Source organism: Toxorhynchites rutilus, chromosome 3 (assembly GCF_029784135.1).
Source record: "Toxorhynchites rutilus septentrionalis strain SRP chromosome 3, ASM2978413v1, whole genome shotgun sequence".
NCBI classification, from domain to species: Eukaryota; Metazoa; Arthropoda; class Insecta; order Diptera; family Culicidae; genus Toxorhynchites; species Toxorhynchites rutilus.
The window spans coordinates 301,994,061-302,015,061 of NC_073746.1; the positions used below are offsets into that span (position 1 = coordinate 301,994,061).

General features: G+C 37.9%; 1 protein-coding gene and 1 pseudogene across 1 annotated transcript; both read right to left on the reverse strand.

Annotated features, from left to right (window-relative positions):
- Positions 1-2,824: 2,824 nt before the first annotated feature.
- Positions 2,825-5,284, reverse strand: LOC129774354 (uncharacterized). The gene has a single exon (XM_055778074.1). It carries the CDS (start codon positions 5,282-5,284, stop codon positions 2,825-2,827), a length of 2,460 nt encoding a protein of 819 aa, XP_055634049.1.
- Positions 5,285-14,458: 9,174 nt separating this feature from the next.
- On the reverse strand, positions 14,459-14,527 carry LOC129780978 (U4 spliceosomal RNA; annotated as a pseudogene).
- Positions 14,528-21,001: the final 6,474 nt, after the last annotated feature.

Consider the following 21,001-nt stretch of genomic DNA (forward strand, 5'->3'; position numbering starts at 1 on the left):
CTATGATTCAAATTCTAAATGTAACATAAAACCGGCCACCTGAAATAACTATTTCACTATTCATTAAAATTAATTTCGTTTACAATATCAATTCATACAAGTTCATTAATTACTATTGGTATCAGTTGGGTTGAGGGTAATAAACATAATTTCGTCACTGGTCGCTTCAAAATTCCAGTCGACGTTCGTAATGTCACAACACGTACGATGTTGTCCGGTCCAGGATGAACCTCTACAATCCGTGCTAGAGGCCAGCGAGTCGGTGGTAGAGACTGGTCCTGTAAAATGACTATTTGACCAACTTGAAAATCGGTCTTCGATGGATTCACTGCAGTCTGTCGTTGGAGCTCTTTGAGATACTCGTTCTTCCACTGCTGCCAGAATTGTTGGACCTTTTTCTGCATAAGTTGAAATCTGTCCAATCGATTGATTGGTACATCTCCAGCATCCATATCGGGTACAGCTTGTAGTGAAGATCCCACAAGAAAATGTCCAGGTGTGAGAGCTTCCAAATCGTTGGGATCCTCCGAGAGTGGGACTAATGGACGCGAATTCATGCAGCCTTCTATCTGCACCAGAATTGTCTCCAGGTCTTCCCTCGGTAGTACTGCGCTGCCAAGTTGACGAACAAGGTGCCGCTTCGCCACCTTCACTGCGGACTCCCATAATCCGCCAAAATTGGGTGCACGTGGTGGTATAGTGTGCCATTGAATTCCCTTCGTTGCGAGACTGGTTGTGATACGTTCAGTTGCGTTGTGATCGTTGAGCATATGATATAGTGCATTGAGTTCGTTTTTCGATAAAATTCGGGCCATTATCGGAATAGATATGTTCCGGGTTTCCTCTTCGAGCCACGAAACGGCGTAGTGCACACAAAAATGATGACGTGGATAAATCTCCTACTAGCTCTATATGTACTGCTTTAGTACAGAAACATACGAACAATGCCACATACGCCTTTGTAGGTGCAGCGCGTCTATTGGGAGACTTGACGAAGATCGGTCCACAATAATCAATTCCCGTAGTCGTAAATGGTCGACTAGGAGAAATGCGAGCGGTAGGAAGTTGACCGATAGGTTGTTTGGTTAATTTCGGATCAACGCGAAAACATCGATAGCATGTTCGGATTACGCTTCGAACAGCTCTTCTACCGTTTATAGGCCAATATTCGTTCCGAACCGTTGCGAGCGTGAGTGATACACCACCATGGATTAATTTTTGATGAGTGGATATCAAAAGCAATCGTGTGAAATGATGGAAACCTGGTATCAAAATAGGATGCTTCATTGCATATGGCTGATTTGAAAGTCTGAGCCGGCCACCGACTCTAATTATGCCGGTTGAATCTATGAATGGGTTTAACAGTTTCAAAGAAGATTGGTTCGATACTGAATGACCTTTCTTCAGTTGGCATATCTCTGGACTAAAACATTCGTTCTGTAAAATTTTTATCAGAGTTATCTTCGATGTTTGTAATTCTTCCAATGTAAGTACAGTAGCTGTCTGCTTATCTTTTCCTCGTGCGTTATTTATAAATCGTAAGCAATAAGCAATCGTACGGATCATTCTGTGGTACGATGAAAAACGTGTTATAAGTGGATTTGATGGTGGAGAAGCTTGTATTACCAAGCTGTGCGTTTTACGCTCAAGCTCTTCTTCGGGAAGTTCGGTGTTGGTTTCATTCTTAGGCCAATTTTCCTCTCCCTCTCTCAACCAATATGGACCATGTTTCCATTGATCACTTGTCAGTAGCTGCTCTACTGTAATTCCTCTTGAGAGCAAATCTGCAGGGTTACTTGCTCCAGGTACGTGTTTCCAATTTCCGCCATGAGTCGTCATCTGAATATCTGCCACTCGATTTGCCACAAATGTCTTCCAGTTTTGCGATGGGGAACGGAGCCAATGGAGTACTACCATCGAATCTGACCAAAAATGTATTGATGCAAACTCCATGTCCAGTGCAGCTCTAACCTTGGTGAACAAATGAGCAGCTATTTGTGCAGCGCATAACTCTAATCCTGGAATGCTGCGTTTTTTCAGTGGTGCCACTCTGGATTTTGATGTCAATAATTCAACCTTAACGCTCCCATCCATAGCCTCCGATCTAACATAAATACAAGCTCCGTATGCGAGCTTCGATGCATCAGCAAAGCAATGCAATTGCACCTTTCCTGGATTAAAAGCATATCGATTTATCCGAAAATTAGTCAAATCTGGTAACTCTTTGAGAAATCGGGTCCACTTATGCTGTATTTCTAGTGGAACTTCTTTATCCCAACCAATTGAAAGTGCCCATAATTGTTGTAATAATATCTTTGCGCGTACTATTATCGGTGTAATTAATCCCAATGGATCGTACAAACGAGCAATGCTTGACAATATTGTGCGTTTCGTTATCGTTCCATCCTTCACGTTTGGTTCAATGTCGAATCGAAATTGATCGGATTTTGGGTCCCAACATATTCCCAGGGTTTTTATTGTTTCCTTAGAGTCGAACATTTGACAAGGTTGTGTGGCTAGGTTTTCCTCCGGGATTCCGTCCAAAGCTTCTTGATAATTCGAACACCATTTTCGTAATCGGAAACCTCCGCGCTTCAGTAGTTCATCCATTTGTTCGCATAGTTTTTTAGCATTCTCAATATTGTCTTCACCTCGAATGAAATCATCCATGTAAAAATCCCTTTTCAAAGCCATAGTAGCGAGAGTAAACGATTCACCTTCGTCTTCGGAGAGTTGATGTAGGATTCGTGTCGCTAGGAATGATGAAGACGCCAGACCATACGTCACTGTGGTTAATTCATATTCTCTGATCGGATCATCTTTACTAAACCGCCATAACAAACGTTGTAGAGGGCGATCGTCGGGATGAATTAGAATTTGACGATACATCTTCTCTATATCTGCTGTTAGCGCTACCTTGTATTTGCGGAATCTGAGAACTAAACTTAATAAATCTTCCTGGATTATTGGACCGACTAATAGTGTGTCGTTTAAACTTCATCGAAGCATCGAACACAGCGCGTACCTTCGTGGTGGTACTTGATTCGTTCAATACCGGATGGTGAGGGAGATAATAGACCACCGGTGGAATTTCTTCGCTTACCGATACCTTTCGCATGTGACCCATGTTGATAAATTCGGTAATAAAATCGTGATATTTTATCTTGAGTTCAGGAGTTCTATCCAATCTTCGTTCTAGACTTTCCATTCTTCGCAAGGCGTGGGAGTATGATTCGCCAATTAATTTCGACATATCACGTTTCTTTGGATATTTGACCATATATCTACCAGTGACATCTCTTGTTGTTGTTTCGCGGAAAAATTGTTCACAAATTTCATCATTGGCGGATGGGATAGTTGCATCTATGTCTTCAATTTGCCAGAATTTCTCCAAATTACGGTCAATAGATTCAATCGTTGAAAAACAATGCATTTGGCATGTGATAATAGGGTTAACCATAACCGTTCCAGTAGCAAACCACCCGAACACGCTTTCAATTAAAACGGGCGATGGATTGCCGATTTGTATCCGGCCACCCTTTAGGAACGAGAAGAAATATTCAGCTCCGAGAATAAGCTCAATTCCTTTGGATATATTAAATTCGGGATCTGCCAGGAAGATATTCTCGGGGATCCTCCACTCTGTTGTTGGTATAGTATGGGTAGGTAAATTTGTGGTGATTTGCCTGAGTACTAAAAACTCCATGGGAATAGAGAAATTGCTGTATCTTGAACTTATGTTGGTGTATACGCTTCCGAAGGTTTCTGTTGGGGACGCTCCGATACCGAAAACAGGTTGATTTGTCCGATTCCTAACTAGTCGCAGTCTCCGACAAAGTTGATCGCTCATTAAGTTGCATTGCGAACCCGAGTCCAACAGTGCCCGAGCGAAATATTGTTTACCGTAACCGTCTTGGATAATTAGTACGACTGTTGAGAGCAGTACATTAGCACCAGAATGTGTCACTTTGGGATTGGTTGATTGGATGGAATTCGCTGTCAAAACGTTGAAATCATTGTTGAAACTGGTCACGTTGGAATTTGTGAAAGGTGTAATTCGGGATATCGCTTGCGATTCGAAACCAGGATGTAGCATACTATGATGTCGTTTCTGACAAATTCTGCAACTGAATTTTGATTGACATTTTCTAGCAAAATGATCATTCCTAAAACAATTGCTGCAAATTTTCTTCGTGTTCACCAGGTTGAGACGATCCTTCAATTGCATCTTCTCGAAAGTGGGACATTTGACTAAAAAATGACGCTGATTACAAGCAAAGCACTCTGGTAAATTATAATCGGTCGATACATAACTGTTCACTCGTGAATTGGTAGATGTTGAGTTCCGCTTCAATTGGTTAAATTGTTTGACTTGCGATGATGGTTGCACGCCTTGAGAGGTTATTGATAACAATTCGAGTGTGCGTATTTTTCTTGATAAATATTTAATAAAATTGTCGTAGGATGGTTCTTCTTCTCCAGATACATAATCCTCCCATTCCTTCAAGGTTAATTCATCAATTCGGCTGCTGAGTAGTTGTACCAACAAGCTGCTCCATTGATCAGTAGGCTCACCCAATTGGTTTAGTATTTTTACGTGGCGTTGGAATTCATCCACTACATCTCTTATCATCAATACGGACTTGACGGCAAGTTTAGGTGGAGTTATCAATGCTTGCAAATGTTTCTTCTTGAGTATATATTTGTTTGCATATCTATTCAACAGCGCTTCCCATGCTACTGGATAATTGTCGGATGTTATGGTCAAAGATTCTATGATTTTCAAAGCTTCACCCTTCAGAGCAGATCGTAAATACTGGAACTTCTGAATGTTAGGAATCTCTCTTGATGTATGAATGAGAGAGGTATACGAATCGTGGAAAGTAAGCCACTCATTCAGATCACCATCGAAATGCGGAAGTACTATTGTTGGGAGTTTCACACCAGAGTTGTGAGTCACCGATGTTGGTGTTTGTATAGGGTTTGGATTAGAGGGAGGGACTTTGGAAACCAGACCACTTTTCACACGAAAAAACTGTTCTTCCACCATTGCTCTGATATCGAAATTTGCCGCAACAAATTCTTCGTTCTCATCGAGTGTTTCATATTCACCTTGTATCTCCTCGAAATTTTCCATCAATAAATCCAGTCTGCTCATACGTATCGCAACTTCGTTTATGTCTCGATCTGCATCGTAGTTTGCCAGGAAATCTTCGATTCTTCGAATGGAATCGATTACATTGCGTCGCTTGAGCTCCTTTTGTCGAATCTTCTTCTCCGACATGTTGGCACGAATAACTGAAAAAACCGGAAAGACCCAGGAAGCACCTCCTGTTGGACTTGAAAAGATTGGAAAGACACTCACCTGTGCCTACCAAAGGATAGGCCTTGTACAAATATTTAACAGCTTGGTAAAATGGCGATAACCTCAAAATCCTTGGTCGATTGGGAAATGGGAATGGGAACTTGAAATCCTGTATATCGTCGATATTGGGAATCGGAAAGATTTTTCCACGTGTGATTTCAGCAGCAACATAAATTTTCTGCTTTCTCGGAATCCAAATTAGTTTTCACAACAAAGCGTCGCGATTACTACCAGTGAAAATTGTCACCACCCGTAATCCTGGTCACGGCACCAATGTTTCATCAGGTTACTTTTATTACGGGCTTATTTAATCTTTCAGAAATCACGACTGGTTTTACGTTTATAATTTATTCTATAACTATTTCTTTCTAAGAACAAACTCTATTTTTCTTCGATGCGATTGATTGGGTGACCGGTTCTGGAAACTTCCTAATGTGGAGAAAACGGAATCGCGTGTGCCTTCCTCAACGGTTCAGTGCCAAGTGAAAGGTTTTCGCATGGTTTATAAAATAACAAGTTTTTCATGACAACGGTTGTTAAGGACGACGAACATGGTAACGGTATAGATAACTATCCTGATTGCTATGATTCAAATTCTAAATGTAACAGATTCTGTTGCTTTCATTTGATAGAAGAGAAAAAAGTTGTACAGGATTTAGTAGTGGAGCATCTAAATTAGTGGATTTTAATAATATTTTGGAAATAAGCTAATAATTTTTAATGTGTTAAAAAATTATATTGAACTTAATTGTTTCTATCAATTAAATTGAAGCTCTCTAATCGCTCTACAATTTATTCCCTGACACCCAACTTCTATACATTTAAATTTGACTGCTATATCGATATAAACAATTCCTGGTGAAAATTCATGAAAAATCTTCAAAAATCACGATTTTTACCCCACTGTACATGTAAATACATAAATTTCACCTTAACGTTGAAAGATTACTTTTTTTCTTGAATTGAGTCATATTTGAAATATAAAAAAAAAATCCGACCTGTACTATATTTTAAAAAAGAAGAAAAGAAAGCGTTAATCTTAGTTTGTTCATACCAACTCATTTGAAGGAAATGACGTTTGCCGGTAAACATTTAATTCAAGTAAACACAGTCAATTTCGAATTACCAATAACTACATGGTCTCCCAAAAACAAAAAAAAAGAAACAAAAATGAGATTTTACAACCTTTCTTCCAACCTCTTGATATTTCATAATTTCATCTTCTAGGTACTAACGTTCCTAGAAGAACTTCGTCGTCTCAACGTAATATTATTACTTGCGTCATTTGTTTATTAGTACTTAGTTGAGATTTCTATGCCAAATAACACGCCTCGAATGCATTATGAGTGGCAAGTTCTAGAATACGCGTGACCACAGTGCAAGTCGGAGGAAATTTCTTTGACGAAAAATTCCCCCGACCAGACCGGGAATCGAACCCGAACCCACGGCATGTTAGGTGTGATGCCACGGGAGCACCATAGTTTTAATTGTGTGAATATTCTTCTGAAAGTTAAACATACTTATAGGGGGACGGTACTGATTTATCGATAGTTTCTCTTTGACGTAATATTGCACCTTTTTGGAACATATTGGGGATACAAATCTACAAACAAAGAAATGGTGGCGTCACGGAAATTTGTCCAATTGTTAGCGCCTATTGTTCATCAATTTCTTGATGCATTTACGAGATTTTTGGGCCAATCGATTTGGACAGGGCCCAACAATTTATTGAAATGTAGCAAATTATAAATTTTTCAATAGTTGATTTGGTGGAATAGTACAGTAGTGCGGGGCAAAGGTGCGCACCTGACTGTTGTCGTCCAATAACTTTTGAAATAAAAGCAAATAAAATTCAGTTTGCTTACCAAATTGTAACTATATATATTACCTTCGAAACGTAGTACAATAATTTCTCGAGTTTTTTTGTAGTTGGACAAAAACCTATATTAATATCATTAGATTCTAAACACACAAATCTACGGTCGAATGGCTACCGAGGAAGTGATTTTTGTTTTTATTTGTATTTTGACATGCGTCAGCTCCACTGAAGTACAGGGTGACTCAAGAGTCATAAAATTCTTCAATCATAAGGCGACTATCAATACGGCGTCAACAGTCAATAATTATACAGTAGAATCCCTTTATTATGACTCCATTTATATTGACCAACAGCTTATTATGACGTAATTACACAACGAAGTTTGGTTTCATTTAAAAATCTTTTAAAAAAAAGTTTACAGTGGCATGTCGCCTTTTATGGTCCATTTTCAATAAATTATGTCTGGTTATAATTATGATTCGTTTGTCAATTTGCTTTGATATAATTATAAACGGAATCCACTGTACTACCAAACAAACAGGTGACCACTTTGCCCCCGTTACCCCTAGTGGTTCTCAGATTTTTATTACAATTGGTAGTTTTGTTTCTTATCACAAAATATTAGACCCATATTTTTATATTTTTTCATTAGGGTGTTCATTTCCATTTTAGGGGTGGTCTGAAAAATTAAATATTTCCCATTTTTTCTAAAAAAATTACATTTTTCTCAAAAAATGACGTTTTTCAAAAACTGACGTTTTTCAAAAATTCATAACTTTTGAATGACAAAACCGATTTAGTTGATCGACATATTAAATTAAATCTAATAAGCTGTTTTTTGTTTGTTTTTTTTTGAAAAATGCTACATTTTACGAATTTCATGCCAACTCGAATGGCCATTTTCAGCACCATATCAGATAGCAGCGAAAAGGCGTGGGTGTAAAGACATTGGTCATTTCAGTAACGTTGCATTTGAGTAACGTTGCGTTGAATTCTCATAATTTGCATACCAATCGAATCGGAAATTCTCTAAGATTTGTTTGATATGCTATACATTACAATTCACTAATCTCTAAACAGTTTAAATTCATGAAAACTGGAAGAACTTCCTTTTTCCCATACATTTGTTCCGCCGATTTGTGTGCCAACCCTACCCGTATTTCGAATGCTTATAACTCGAACATTTCTTAACAGATCGGAAAGATGTTTGCATCAATTCGTAGGAAATATTTCTACGCGTCTATCACAATTAATAAAATATTATTTTTCATGAGATGAACAGTTGAATAACTGTTAAATGTCAAGCAATATCCAAAAGCCCTAACTGCCATGTTTTGATAGGCCCGATTTACGGTTTCCCCAACACAGACTTCAAAATCGAAGTACTTGTGAAAATCCGCTTTGCAAATATACATGCAAGTCGGGGGTATTTTTGTTCCCACCGAGCTGTGTTTCCCTAACACGGACTCAAAATTAATGTGCCTGGGGGAATCCGCTTTGCAAATACATGCAAGTCGGGGGTATTTTTTGGTGTTGAGTACTTTTGTACTCGCTTGTCGTTGTGCAGACCGGAACATGTTTCCCTAAAACGTAGTTTTAAACTGAGAAGCCTGAGAAAATCGTCATTTCAGATACTAGAGGTGAATGAACTTTCGCAGTTCGAGAACTACGTAAACATGAGATGTGCAATAATTTCAGAGGAAAATGTAAAATACAATGTTCGTTTGACAATTCGGCCGTTCACATATTTTGGTAGTCCTAGGCATCATATCAAATGTAAAAGGACGTTCATCAAATTTATTTGTAACGAAGAACTTAATGTATAACAAAAATTTCGATGCATTCTAAAATAATATTCGAAGTGGGAAACAAGTGAATTGCATAATATAATTGCGTAATTCTACGTTGAAAATATGCGGTCGTGTACTAGATACAACCCCTTACAATTTTTTGTTATAATTTTCATGGTTTAGGGCGCTATATTTTCATACTTTCTCTCGAAAGCATTTATAACTCAAAAACAAACAAAAAACGCCTCTTCAATTTTTGGATATAGTTTGTAAAAATACCTGAGCTATCAAGAAAAAGTAAAAAAAAAATCTAGCGCTCTTCTATCTTCCTGCCCTGTAAACAATAAAAAAAAACAAATACAATCATAATTACGAAAACAAAGTCCAATTTTTTTTCAAGTATAATATTTTAAAGAAGACTAGCTCACTAATTTTGAATTTATATATCGGTCATCAAAATCGGTCCAGTGGTTATAATATAATAAATTTATAATTTTTTGACAAAAGTCATTTTGAAAAAGTGGGAAAAAATATTTTTCGGACCACCCTCAAATGGAAATGGGCCGCCTAATGAAAACAATAAAAAAAGTCGAATATTTCGCGATGAAGAATAAAACTACCAAATTTCAACGAAAATCTGAGAACCACTATAGGGCGGACTCGAATATATGCAGTCCCCGATGTATTTTCACAGTATATAATCGAATTCTGTATATAATCGAGTCAAAAAAAAAATGTTTCCTTTTATTTCTTGTTTGTGCATATATTGACGTAGAACTACGTCTTTCATTAAGGGTGCCAAATCAGAAAACAGGTCACGTTTTTATGAAATAAAGTTAACGTTAATAACTATTTTTGCCGCGAACGGATTTTGGCGATTCACATACTAAACGAATCGGAAATTCCGTAAGATTTGTTTAATATGCTATACATTAGAATCCCCTGGTTTGTAAATGGTTAAAATTCATGGAAACTTGAGGCGTTTCCATTTTCCCATACATTTGTTCTGTCCATTTGAGTGCTTTCCCGAACAGACCAGTCAATAACGAGCAACTTATAGACGACCAACGGAGGGGAAATCGTAGGATTGCAAGTCTCCGTGAACGAAGGATAAGTAGAATAATGAAGGGGAATACTTGCCTAGAGTATAAACAGTGGATCTCGCTGAGGCAAGCTCTCAAGGTGAACAAACTGGCCGTCTACAATCAAATCATAGCTCCTGCCATCCTTTATGCAATTGTGGTGTGGGGGTCATGTGCTCAGACTCACAGGAACAAACTCCAAGTGGCGCAAAATCGTGCATTGAGGATGATTCTTGATCGTCCTTTTGACACAAGGATCTCGGATCTACACCAAGAGGCTAATATCCAAAAACTAGATGCAATTATGTATGAAACAAAAGCTAAATTTGTTGAGAAATCTAGATCCTCTGAATTTGACCTGATAAAAAATTTGTATATAGTAGATTAGTTAGTTGGTTATTAATTAGTTAGTTAGTAGTTTATAAGTAGTCTCTTTCAAATTTAATTTCAAACAATACCATTAAAATGGTGAACAACTGTCAAATTAAAAATAAGGAACTTTTGCTCAACAGTATGATTTTAAATCCAAAAGCTGAACCAAAGATGTAAAGCCCAGACTGTGTCACTTGAACTGTAAAATATGTATGCAAATAGCAAAACATCTGAATAAAAATGCATTTAAGTTGTAAAAGGCAAGCTCTCATGCGGCATCGGACTGTTGAGCAATCCAGTTCACTTTGATTTCGCTGCGCTTCGATCTTAGATTGGACCCCACCAGTGGTAATCCAACTTTGATATCGTCGTTTGGATTTTCTGTTCGTTTTACGCGTTATTCGTATCGTGTGTTTTTCTTTCCGCGTCATAAATTGGACGCTTCGCGTAGTGCATGATGAGCAAGAAGAAGAGGAAGGCAGGCTCGAGCCCTGCAAAAAACGAACGCATTGCCAGGGGCAATAATATTTCGAGGCAAGCGTCATCCAATGATGCACGCGATATTGGTGCAGTGAAAAGCGCTCACACTGAACCGAGCCTTCGCGTGTGTGACACCGCATCGCACAACAGCGAAGTAGGCGATTTCGGCGCGTGGGTCGAAAATGTAAACGCCGTTATCCAGGCAGCAACTAAAATCAAGTTCCCCCCCTGGTGGTGAAGGCGGTCGCTCTTGACAAACTCATCAGCGAATTCGCATCGATGGGTGTTATAGCAGAATACAAGCTGTGTGGCATAATTCAGTCTTTTTCCAAGCAGTTAACATTGTTTGTTTTCCGTCATCATAAGGTTGTGCGTCAAAAAAATATTTGGGGAATACCAAGCATCTTGAATGTCTTACTGGAATGTTATAAGTTATTTGGGTTCCGGTGCCAGTTGCAAAAGTGCCTTCAGCTAGGATTGCATTAGCGCTATGAAGCATTGCTACTGTTTTCGAGGTTGTTTTTAACAAAAAGAGTTTATTTCGCTTGTTTAGTCACCGAGAAAGTAAATGTCGTTCTGGAATATTGTATGTGGTTTCGCTTGCCAGTAGCAATTGGTTGATGAACCTGATGAAATAAAACAGCCGGTTAACAGTAGTTGTAGATTTGAAAGTTTTCACCCAATTACATTAAATGAACTTAGAACTATTTGCTTTTCTTTAGAAAAAACGGCTGGAGTGGATAATGTCAATGCTAGAGTTATTCAAGATTGCTTCCATGTCATCGATCACATCTTGCTGGACCTTATTAATAAATCTTTGCTAACTGGGCATGTGCCTAAGGTGTGGAAGGAATCTTCAATAGTTCCAATTCAAAAGGTTGCTGGAACGATTAAAGCCGAAGAGTTTCGTCCCATCAATATGTTGCACACGCTAGAGAAAATATTAGAAGTAGTCGTTAAAGGCCAGCTGCTGGAATATTTAAATTGCAATGCTTTGCTAATACCAGAACAATCGGGATATCGGGAAGGTCATTCCTGTGAAACCGTATTGAACTTGGTATTAGCAAAATGGAAAGAGAAACTAGAGTGCAAAGAGAATATCATTGCTGTTTTTTTGGATCTAAAACGCGCTTTCGAAACAATTTCTAGGCCCTTGTTGTTGAACACGATTAAGCGCTTTGGATTTACGAGTACTGCATATAAATGGTTCGAGAACCAATTAAATGACAGAACTCAACGGACTATTTTTAATGATACAATTTCGAATCCCCTAGGGAATAATCTTGGAGTACCTCAGGGAAGTGTATTAGGGCCCCTTTTATTTATTATGTATATCAATGACATGCGAAGAGTTTTACGATTTTGTGATATCAATCTTTTTGCAGATGATATTGTGTTATTCATTGCAGCTAATGATTTAGATCAGGTCGTTTTACATTTGAATGGAGATTTACATTCTTTAAGTAGATGGTTGAAGTATAAGCAATTGAAATTGAACATAAGTAAAACTATATATATGGTAATCTCGCGAAATCGTTTAAATGAAAACGTCTCCATCGTTATTGATAATGAGACTATTGATCGAGTTCGGGACATTAAATATCTTGGCGTGATTATTGATGACAAACTCAAGTTCAACACTCACATTGACAATGTCATCAAGAAAATTGCCAAGAAGTATGGAATCTTATGTCGATTGAAAAACGATTTAACTATTTGCAGCAAAATACAGCTATACAAATCAATCATCTCTCCTCATTTAGACTTTTGCTCTTCCATTTTATTTTTAGCCAATGACACACAAATATCGAGATTACAGCGCTTGCAAAACAAAATAATGCGGTTGATACTAAAATGTAACAGATTCACTTCCTCATCTTTAATGTTGGACGCTCTGCAATGGTTATCCGTGAAGCAAAGGATTGTTTTTTTTAACTATGGTGTTCATTTTTAAAGTAATTAACGGTTTGCTGCCTCGATATTTGTGTGATCGAGTTGAAAGAGGTAGTGACTTTCATAGTTATAACACTAGAAACGCGAATGAAATAAGAACACCTAATTTCTTGTCGTGTGCTTCACAAAATTCGTTGTACTTCAAAGGAATAAATGTGTTCAACTCGATGCCAAGACATATTAAATGCGCAACAACACTTACCGAATTTAAGAGGCACTGTATTTCACATGTAAAAGCTGTGTTCTCTTAACAGCTGAACGAGTTTTTGTTTATTTTTATGACGAAGATCTTTACTGACGAAGTTTTATACGAACGGATAATTTAATGTGGACAATTTTTTGCAGTTTGTTTTCAATATTTTCAATGAATCTGACGAAGTTTTTTTTTGAACGGATTATATTATGTAGATTATTTAATTTTTTTTTTAAATCATCTTTTTTTAAATTTGTATTGATCTCTATTATGTCTGTCATGATCTTGGTGATGATGGACTATTTTTATTTTTATTTTGTCGTTCTTATAGTTGTATTAGTTTAAAAAAAAAATAAAAGTAGTCTACAAAAGTTTGAGCGTCGCGCGCGAGACACAGATATAAAGGATATTAAATTGAAAGTTTTTTTTAAGTGCCGGTCTAGGAATTTATCGTAAAGGAAATTTTCTCGATTTCTCTGAATGAGGGTATTCACAGTCAATCTAAAACAAGGCTGGCGGTTGGACTTGTGCTCTGGTGGACCACTTGGCTGCAAGGGCCTCGTCGGGACCGTATCGGCTCTGTGGCGGACATGACTGAGTATTGGCTTTTTTGGACATTGCAATTTTTTGAACTTATATCTGTAAATAAAATCAGTTCGTTTTTCATGTTTGCTAAACTGATTTCAATGTTGAAAAAAAATAAATTATCTTTTAGATAACTGTTCTTGCTCAAACCTCTGTAGGGGAAGGAGGCGGGACCATCATCATCATCATCATCATCATCATCAACTTCCTCCACTAAGGGTGACAGCTGCGCTCGCTCTCGAGCATGAGAAAGAAATACAACTTTTTTCGAGGCCAGTAATATTAACAGAAGCGTTTCTTTTGAGAATAGTGCAAAATTATGAGAAGTGTTTTATATTCCTAGTAGTTTCAAGCCACCAATGTATGCTCTGTATTCGAGGTAAATTTTTATTGCATTGACATGAAATGAATTGCGACTTACGATCAGCTAGTGTATTGTTTTGCGAGGGCAAGAATGAATCATCAATCAATTATCGTCAACAAATTCTACAATGAACCAAAAAACCATTTCAGAGATTATTCTACTAAGCAGTTGTTTCTAAAATTTCACAGCATTATAGAATAATATCCGAAGGTATAAATAAGCGACTTATATAGAATAACAGCGTAGTTCTACGTCAACAATGCGGTCGTATCTTGGACACAACCTCCTATAATTTTTTTTTGTTTTTCTATATAAAAGAATAATTTTATTTTTAATTCATGCCCATAAAGTCAGAAAACACATTTCTCACATGAAAAAAACTATGGATGGTTTATACCTATGATATAACCGCAAGGTTGACGTAGGACTGCCTTTGGCTTAGTAATCATTTGTGTTTCTTGAATTAGCAATAATCGCACCTCGGATGTTCCTCATTGGGTACGATATCGCCGCTGCGCAGAGCTATCTTTTGTGTGTATTGATTGAAGTAGTGAATGAATGAAACAATTTACCAATTCAATTGCATACAAGTCCTAATTTAGGTAAACTCATGCATTATGGCAGAAGTTGTCGCAGCAAATAGTTATCAACATTTTGCATAATCATCGAACGGTATTGCGTATCCAATGTAGTCTTGAAGAGCCGAGCCAAAGCGATTTACAAAATCGGGTACAAAGCAAGCATGAGGGTATAAAAGTACTACCGACTTGCATCTGATTTGCAATGCCGATTTCCCCAGGCTTAATGGTTTTGAAATCAGTGTTAGGGAAACATTCCAATTTGTGAAAACGCAAACGAGGATTGCATAGTCCCCGATAATCGTTCGATTATTCGATTAATCGAATACTTCCTAAAGAAATCGAATATTAATCGAACGAATACTGCGCAACCAATAATCGAAGCGAACGAATAGTTTACGTCGATTAATCGATCCAAACCCAGAGCAATAAAACGTACGGCCGCTGCAGTTTTATCCTGAAAATCAATTATTTTCTTTGGCGCTCCCCTAGACTCGTAAACGAAGCTCAATGCAGTCAACACGAATTGAGCTTCCTTTGCGAGTTTGGGGGAGCGTAGAATAAGAAGAAGATTTCAGATAGCTTTCTAGCAAATGAGAAATATTAGTCTAACTAATTATTTCTCTTAGTGTGACGAATAATCGATTAATCGATTATTTGGGGCGATTAATCGTATCGAATAACAAACTGCTGAAAAGTATTCGATCAGCTGATGAACGATTAATTTCAAAAATCGGGGATCATTAGACTTGCATCTAATTTGCAATGCCGTTTTCCCCAGGCTCAATGGTTTTGAAATCAGTGTTAGGGAAATATTCCAATCATAACTGAGTGGATTTCCGCGCGGCTCTACCGATACCGATTGATGTGATTTCAATAGACTGTTTTGAAAGCAACTTCAGGGCTATTGAAACGAGTTTTTGGATCATTTGGATAAACATGTTTGGAGCATATAACGCGTAGACATTTTATCTTTCGAATGAAGTGTTTATCAAACCATTCCGTTCAGTCGTTTAAAAGGTATTAACGCTCAAAATCTGGTTGCTCCGGCGTAACGCTTTCGTTTTCGAAACCTGATGAAAAAATCTTTCTACGCATATGGTCGAATTTCAACAAGGACAGAGTTATCGAACTTCTTTGTTGTTCCGGGATCTGTTTGCCTTATATTGGCTCTACTTAAAAAAGGACAATACGTAGGAAGATTCTGTTGTTTCCATTTGAAGGATGAGAAAATTTAGTAAAAGATAGTTGTGAAACAAATAAATTAGTGGATTTAAATAACATTTTGGAATTGAAAAACTCGAGCTCTCACACATATCTGGAAACTCAAAAAAAAAATCGATTGATTCTAGCGTTATGATACATTCTGTATAGTAATAGTATAGTAATGTTCTCGATCTTATTTTTTTTTTCATTATTTTTTTAAAGTGTCCGTAAATCGGATGGAAAGCCAAAAGCGAAGATTAAAGTAACAATATTTGATCTTCCTAATCTGTTATAGTAATTTTTTTGAAGTTCACATAAGTATGCTCTCGAGTAAACAATCTTCAACTAAACATGTTAACAATAAACAACTGCATGCCGTAACAGCAATGTATCACCGATGTGTACGACTATCAACGGATAAATTTGGAATCGATGCTGCGTCAGACGAAATGAAGCAGATGAACTAAATACGTTAGCGAAAGAGAAAGAAACAAGATCAATCGGAGATAATCTGCGACGTAAGCGGAGCGTGAAATAAAATATGTATACAATATCTTCAAGCTCTCTTAGTCTGGCGATTGCCAAATTTTAAGATGATTGACATCTCAAGCGTAGCCAATTCGATCGACCTCCGTTCTAATGGGTCGAGATTAATTCGCTGAATGTCAAATCAATGACAGCACGGAGATACATATTCCGATGAATATATACAAACCATTAACCTTTTTTTTTCCTTTTCTTACTTCTTATGATTCTCACGCAGGCTAATGACGAGAAAATTATTCGAGATGAATGCTCTTCCTGTTCGCCATGTGCATAAATGACACGAGATATCGCACTAACTCTGTAACGAAAACACAAAGAGAGTTTTTGACATATTTCAAAGACCTAGTATACAATTGAAACAGTTGGGCATGGAACAAAAAAAATCCTCGCACGGCCACACGCATACATACACGCAATGGAGATCCTTTCCATGTGCTCCTGCGCATATGCATCTCTCTCTCTCTCTCTCTCGCTCTCGCTTATCTCCCCTTCGCTCATCGACATTCTCTCAATTTAATGCACTATCATCATCCGATGGCCCTCCAGATGCGGGGACAACGAGCGAGCTTAAATGTCAAAAAGCCGCTTCTCCGGCGAAGAGATCCGCTCCACCTAACCTAAAAATAACGCAAACGATGAAGTCATCACTCCGTAACTCCAGACGAGTCTCCCGTTGTGCTCTCCGGTGTTCCAGATTGGATAGGAGATTTTTCTGCACCAGCTGTTGGGATCTGCTCTCTCAACATTCATGTTGTTTTTGCTTTCTTTGGCTTAGCCGCTTGTGCCTTCATGTCTCACTTCTCTTGGTTTTATTTTTTGGGACATTACTGTGGAAATTCTTCTCGAAAAAAGAATGGCAAGAAAAAGTGAGGAATGACTAAAACATCAGCTCCAATTTGCACGATTCGCTCTGTTTCATGTTTCAAGTATGGGACAGAGGGAACCCAAAAAAAAACCGGCGACGGGAAAGGAAACCGCAGCACAGCAACAGTAGCGGCTGCTGCATTTTGCTGCACACCAAACCGGCGCAAATCGAATGAGATTTGTCGTGAAGCTCATTTCACGCAAGACTGGAGAAAGCACTTTTTCTTTAAATTGCGGAATCGAAATTCTCAAACGCGGGCGGTGGCATTGTGGCATTTGGAAAGCAGCATCTCGTTACCAACCGCCAGCCGCTTATTACCCCAATCCGAATCGCAATCGTTTCATTAACAGTGCATTCGTTCTCAATCACCACTTCCCAATCGTTATGCATCGAATTTTTTTTTGCTCTAATTTCCAATTTCGTTGCTGCCCAAAAATCAAAGAGCGTTACTGTGTGCACAGATGTTATCACTCTCTATCGTCAGTTTGATCGCGAAATTCGGAGCGTTTGGTGGCGTGATTGGCCGCTGAAAAGCACCAAAACGCTCATTCATTACTAATCAGCACTGCATTAACATATCCCCCATTCAATGTTCCAATTTCGCGTGCTGATCTCGCGCCTCGGCAGATCTCCAACACAACCCGCTGCTACTCCGATGTGGGGAGGGAAGGCGCGATGCTATCAATTGCCTATCGCGTTTTGGTGTTTGCGGCTCGCAAACCTGCTGCAGCTGCTGCCCGAAACGGTGCGGTGGGAGGAGCAGGAGAACTTCCGGTGGAAAATGGTCAGTGGCGATAAAGGAGTCATTCATTAATTAGCGAAAGAAATGGGGCCCCCATTTGCATAGAAGAGTAAAGTGAATGCGATGATTGCATGCAGTTGCACATTAATGCAGCGCTATCAATGCGAGGCCATTCGAAAGTGAAAGCATCGTTAGGGTGGGAATTTTATCATAGGGAATGCACGAAGACTATTACCGACAAAAGACGGTCACGTGTTTTTCGGTAAAAAACGACGTTGCTTGTATTCAACCTCTGTACCAATTTTTAATACCAATTCAATGTAAAGGAAATCATGTCATTATTAGGTACTTTAGTTAAGAGCGTATTGTTATATCAAATTGAGTATTTAGCATTTCCAGCCAAAATGATCTGGAAATATGCGAAATTTTAATCAACCTTTTTTTATTTTAATGAAATGGCTTAGGAAACTAAAGGTTTTCACGAGCGAACAAGAAAAAACGAAATTGAATAGTATTAAAAATTTTGAATAACTCAAAATAATATGTTTTTTTCTTCAAGTATACTGCCGTTCTACGCATAGTTGTCCCATGTTACTTTTTGACGATTTTCACTTTTCTTCATAAAACGTTGTGTTTATGCATAATCTTACGGAATAACACAAAAAAACATATGGTTTATTCCCAACTTTAAAAAAAACAACATCAAGTTCAGTTGTCCCATGTTTATATTCTATTCAAAACTGTCCCACCATGTATTTTTTTTAGATCCGTATCGAATAAGTCGGTTTAAGTACAAGAATTTCATGTCACATTTTCAGCAAACCTGATGCACTCTTTTCTGGTTTGGAAGAACAAACTAATTCTCAAACAAATAAGAAAAAGTTTGACAGAACACGCGTACACCTTGTTAGCAAATGCCTAATAACAATGAGACTTTCGCAGAATATAGAAAGTGCTGCAGATCACTCATTTCTTCATAAAACGATGTATCTATGCATACTCTTTCGGAAAAACACAAAAAATAATGTTTGTTCCCAGTATTTAAAAAAAAATTGTAAGGGGTTGTATCTAGGACACGACCGCATATTTTCGATGTAGAACTACGCAATTATATCATGCAATCCACTTGTTTACCACTTCAAATATTATTTTAGAATGAATCGAATTTTTTGTAATAGATTATGTTTTTCGTTAAAATTAAATTTGATAAACGTCCTTTTACGTTTGATATGATGCCTAGGACTACCAAAATATTTGAACGGAAAAATTGTCAAACGATCATTCTATTTTACATTTCCCTCTGAAATTATTGCATCTCTCATGTTTACGTAGTTCTCGAACCGCGAAAGTTTATTCACCTCTAGTATCTGAAATTACAATGTTCCCATGCTTCTCAGTTTAAAAGTACGTTTTAGGGAAACATGTTCCGGTCTGCACAACGACAAGCGAGTACAAAAGTACTCAACACCACAAAATACCCCTGACCAGCATGTTTTGACGAAGCGGATTCCCCCAGGCACATTTATTTAAAAGTCCGTGTTAGGGAAAACCAGCTCGGTGGGAACAAAAATACCCCCGACTTGCATGTACATTTGCAAAGCGGATTTCCACAGGAACATCGATTTTGTAGTCTTTGTTGGGGAAACCGTCAATCGGGCCAATCAAAACTTGGCAGTTAGGGCGTTTAGATAACGCTTGATATTTTACAGTTATTCACTTGTTCATCTCATGAAAAATAACGATTTATTAATTGTGATAGACGCGTAGAAATATTTCCTATCAATTTAGAGACGAATGAACTGCAAAAGTTTAAAGTCTCTATAATATAAGACCTTCCTTCCTATCAATTGATGCAAAAATCTTTCCGATCTGTTGAAAAATGTTCGAGTTATAAGCATTCGAATTACAGGAAGGTTTAGCACACGAATCGGCAGAACAAATGTATGGGAAAAAATGAAGTTATTCCAATTTTCATGAATTTAAACCTTTTAGAAACTAGAGAATTGTAATGTATAGCATATTAAACAAATCTTAGAGAATTTTAGATTCGATTGGTATGCAAATCATGAGAATTCGTTCACAGTTATAATAGTTATTCACGTTAACTTTATTTCATAAAAACGTGACCTATTTTCTGATTTGGCACCCTTCCTGAAAGACGTAGTTCTACGTCAAAAAAATATTTCTGAGAAAACGAATTTAAGTTTTTAATTTGCTTTTCAGTGTAATTTTTTAAACATTTTTCAAGTTTTATTTTATATTCTTTAATGAAAATTTTAACAATTTCCTACATCTCATTCTTTCATCAAAAATGTCAAAAAGTTACCATCGAAAAATGTTTTTAATTTTTGAGTTAGCAATTTTAGCATCTAGAGCCTGGCATTTATTCTCTAGACAAAAACTGTCTTCGACAAAGTTTATACATATGATAGAGCGCTATTTTTTTAGTTATCAAAAATAGGGTGAAAAATTAAACTTTTTATCTTTATAGATAAATGTGAGCGTAGCTCGACAATATTGTGGCCCCAGTACAATATTGTGGCCCCAGTCACTCTCACTCTCTCTCTCACTCTCACTCTCACTCTCACTCTCACTGGGGGAGGGTCACGTTGCTAGAGACTGCATTAAGCAACCGAGGTGCATGCTGTGCAAGGAGGAGGAAGGTAACGATCATGTGACAGGTAGCTTCAAATGTCCGGAGTACAAAAGGGCGATGTCGGATTCGCAGTAATGGAGGTTACCCAGATCAACCTCAATCATTGCGACATAGCACAGCAACTATTGTGGCAGTCAACAATGGAAACTAAGTGTGACGTTGCAATGATCGCAGAGCCGTATCGAGTTCCTCGCGACAACGGTAACTGGGTGGCGGATAAAGCAGGGATGGCGGCAATTTTGGTGATGGGAAGGTACCCCATCCAAGAAGTGGTAGAGAGCTCACAGGAAGGTTTCGTGATCGCCAAAATCAATGGAGTCTTCATGTGTAGCTGCTATGCACCCCCAAGATGGTCAGCGGAGCAGTTTCACGAGATGTTGGACGTACTCACGGATAAGGTCAGCG

Excerpts from the sequence above, each read along its gene's own strand:
- LOC129774354 (XM_055778074.1), bottom strand. The coding sequence starts at position 5,284 with ATGTCGGAGAAGAAGATTCGACAAAAGGAGCTCAAGCGACGCAATGTA.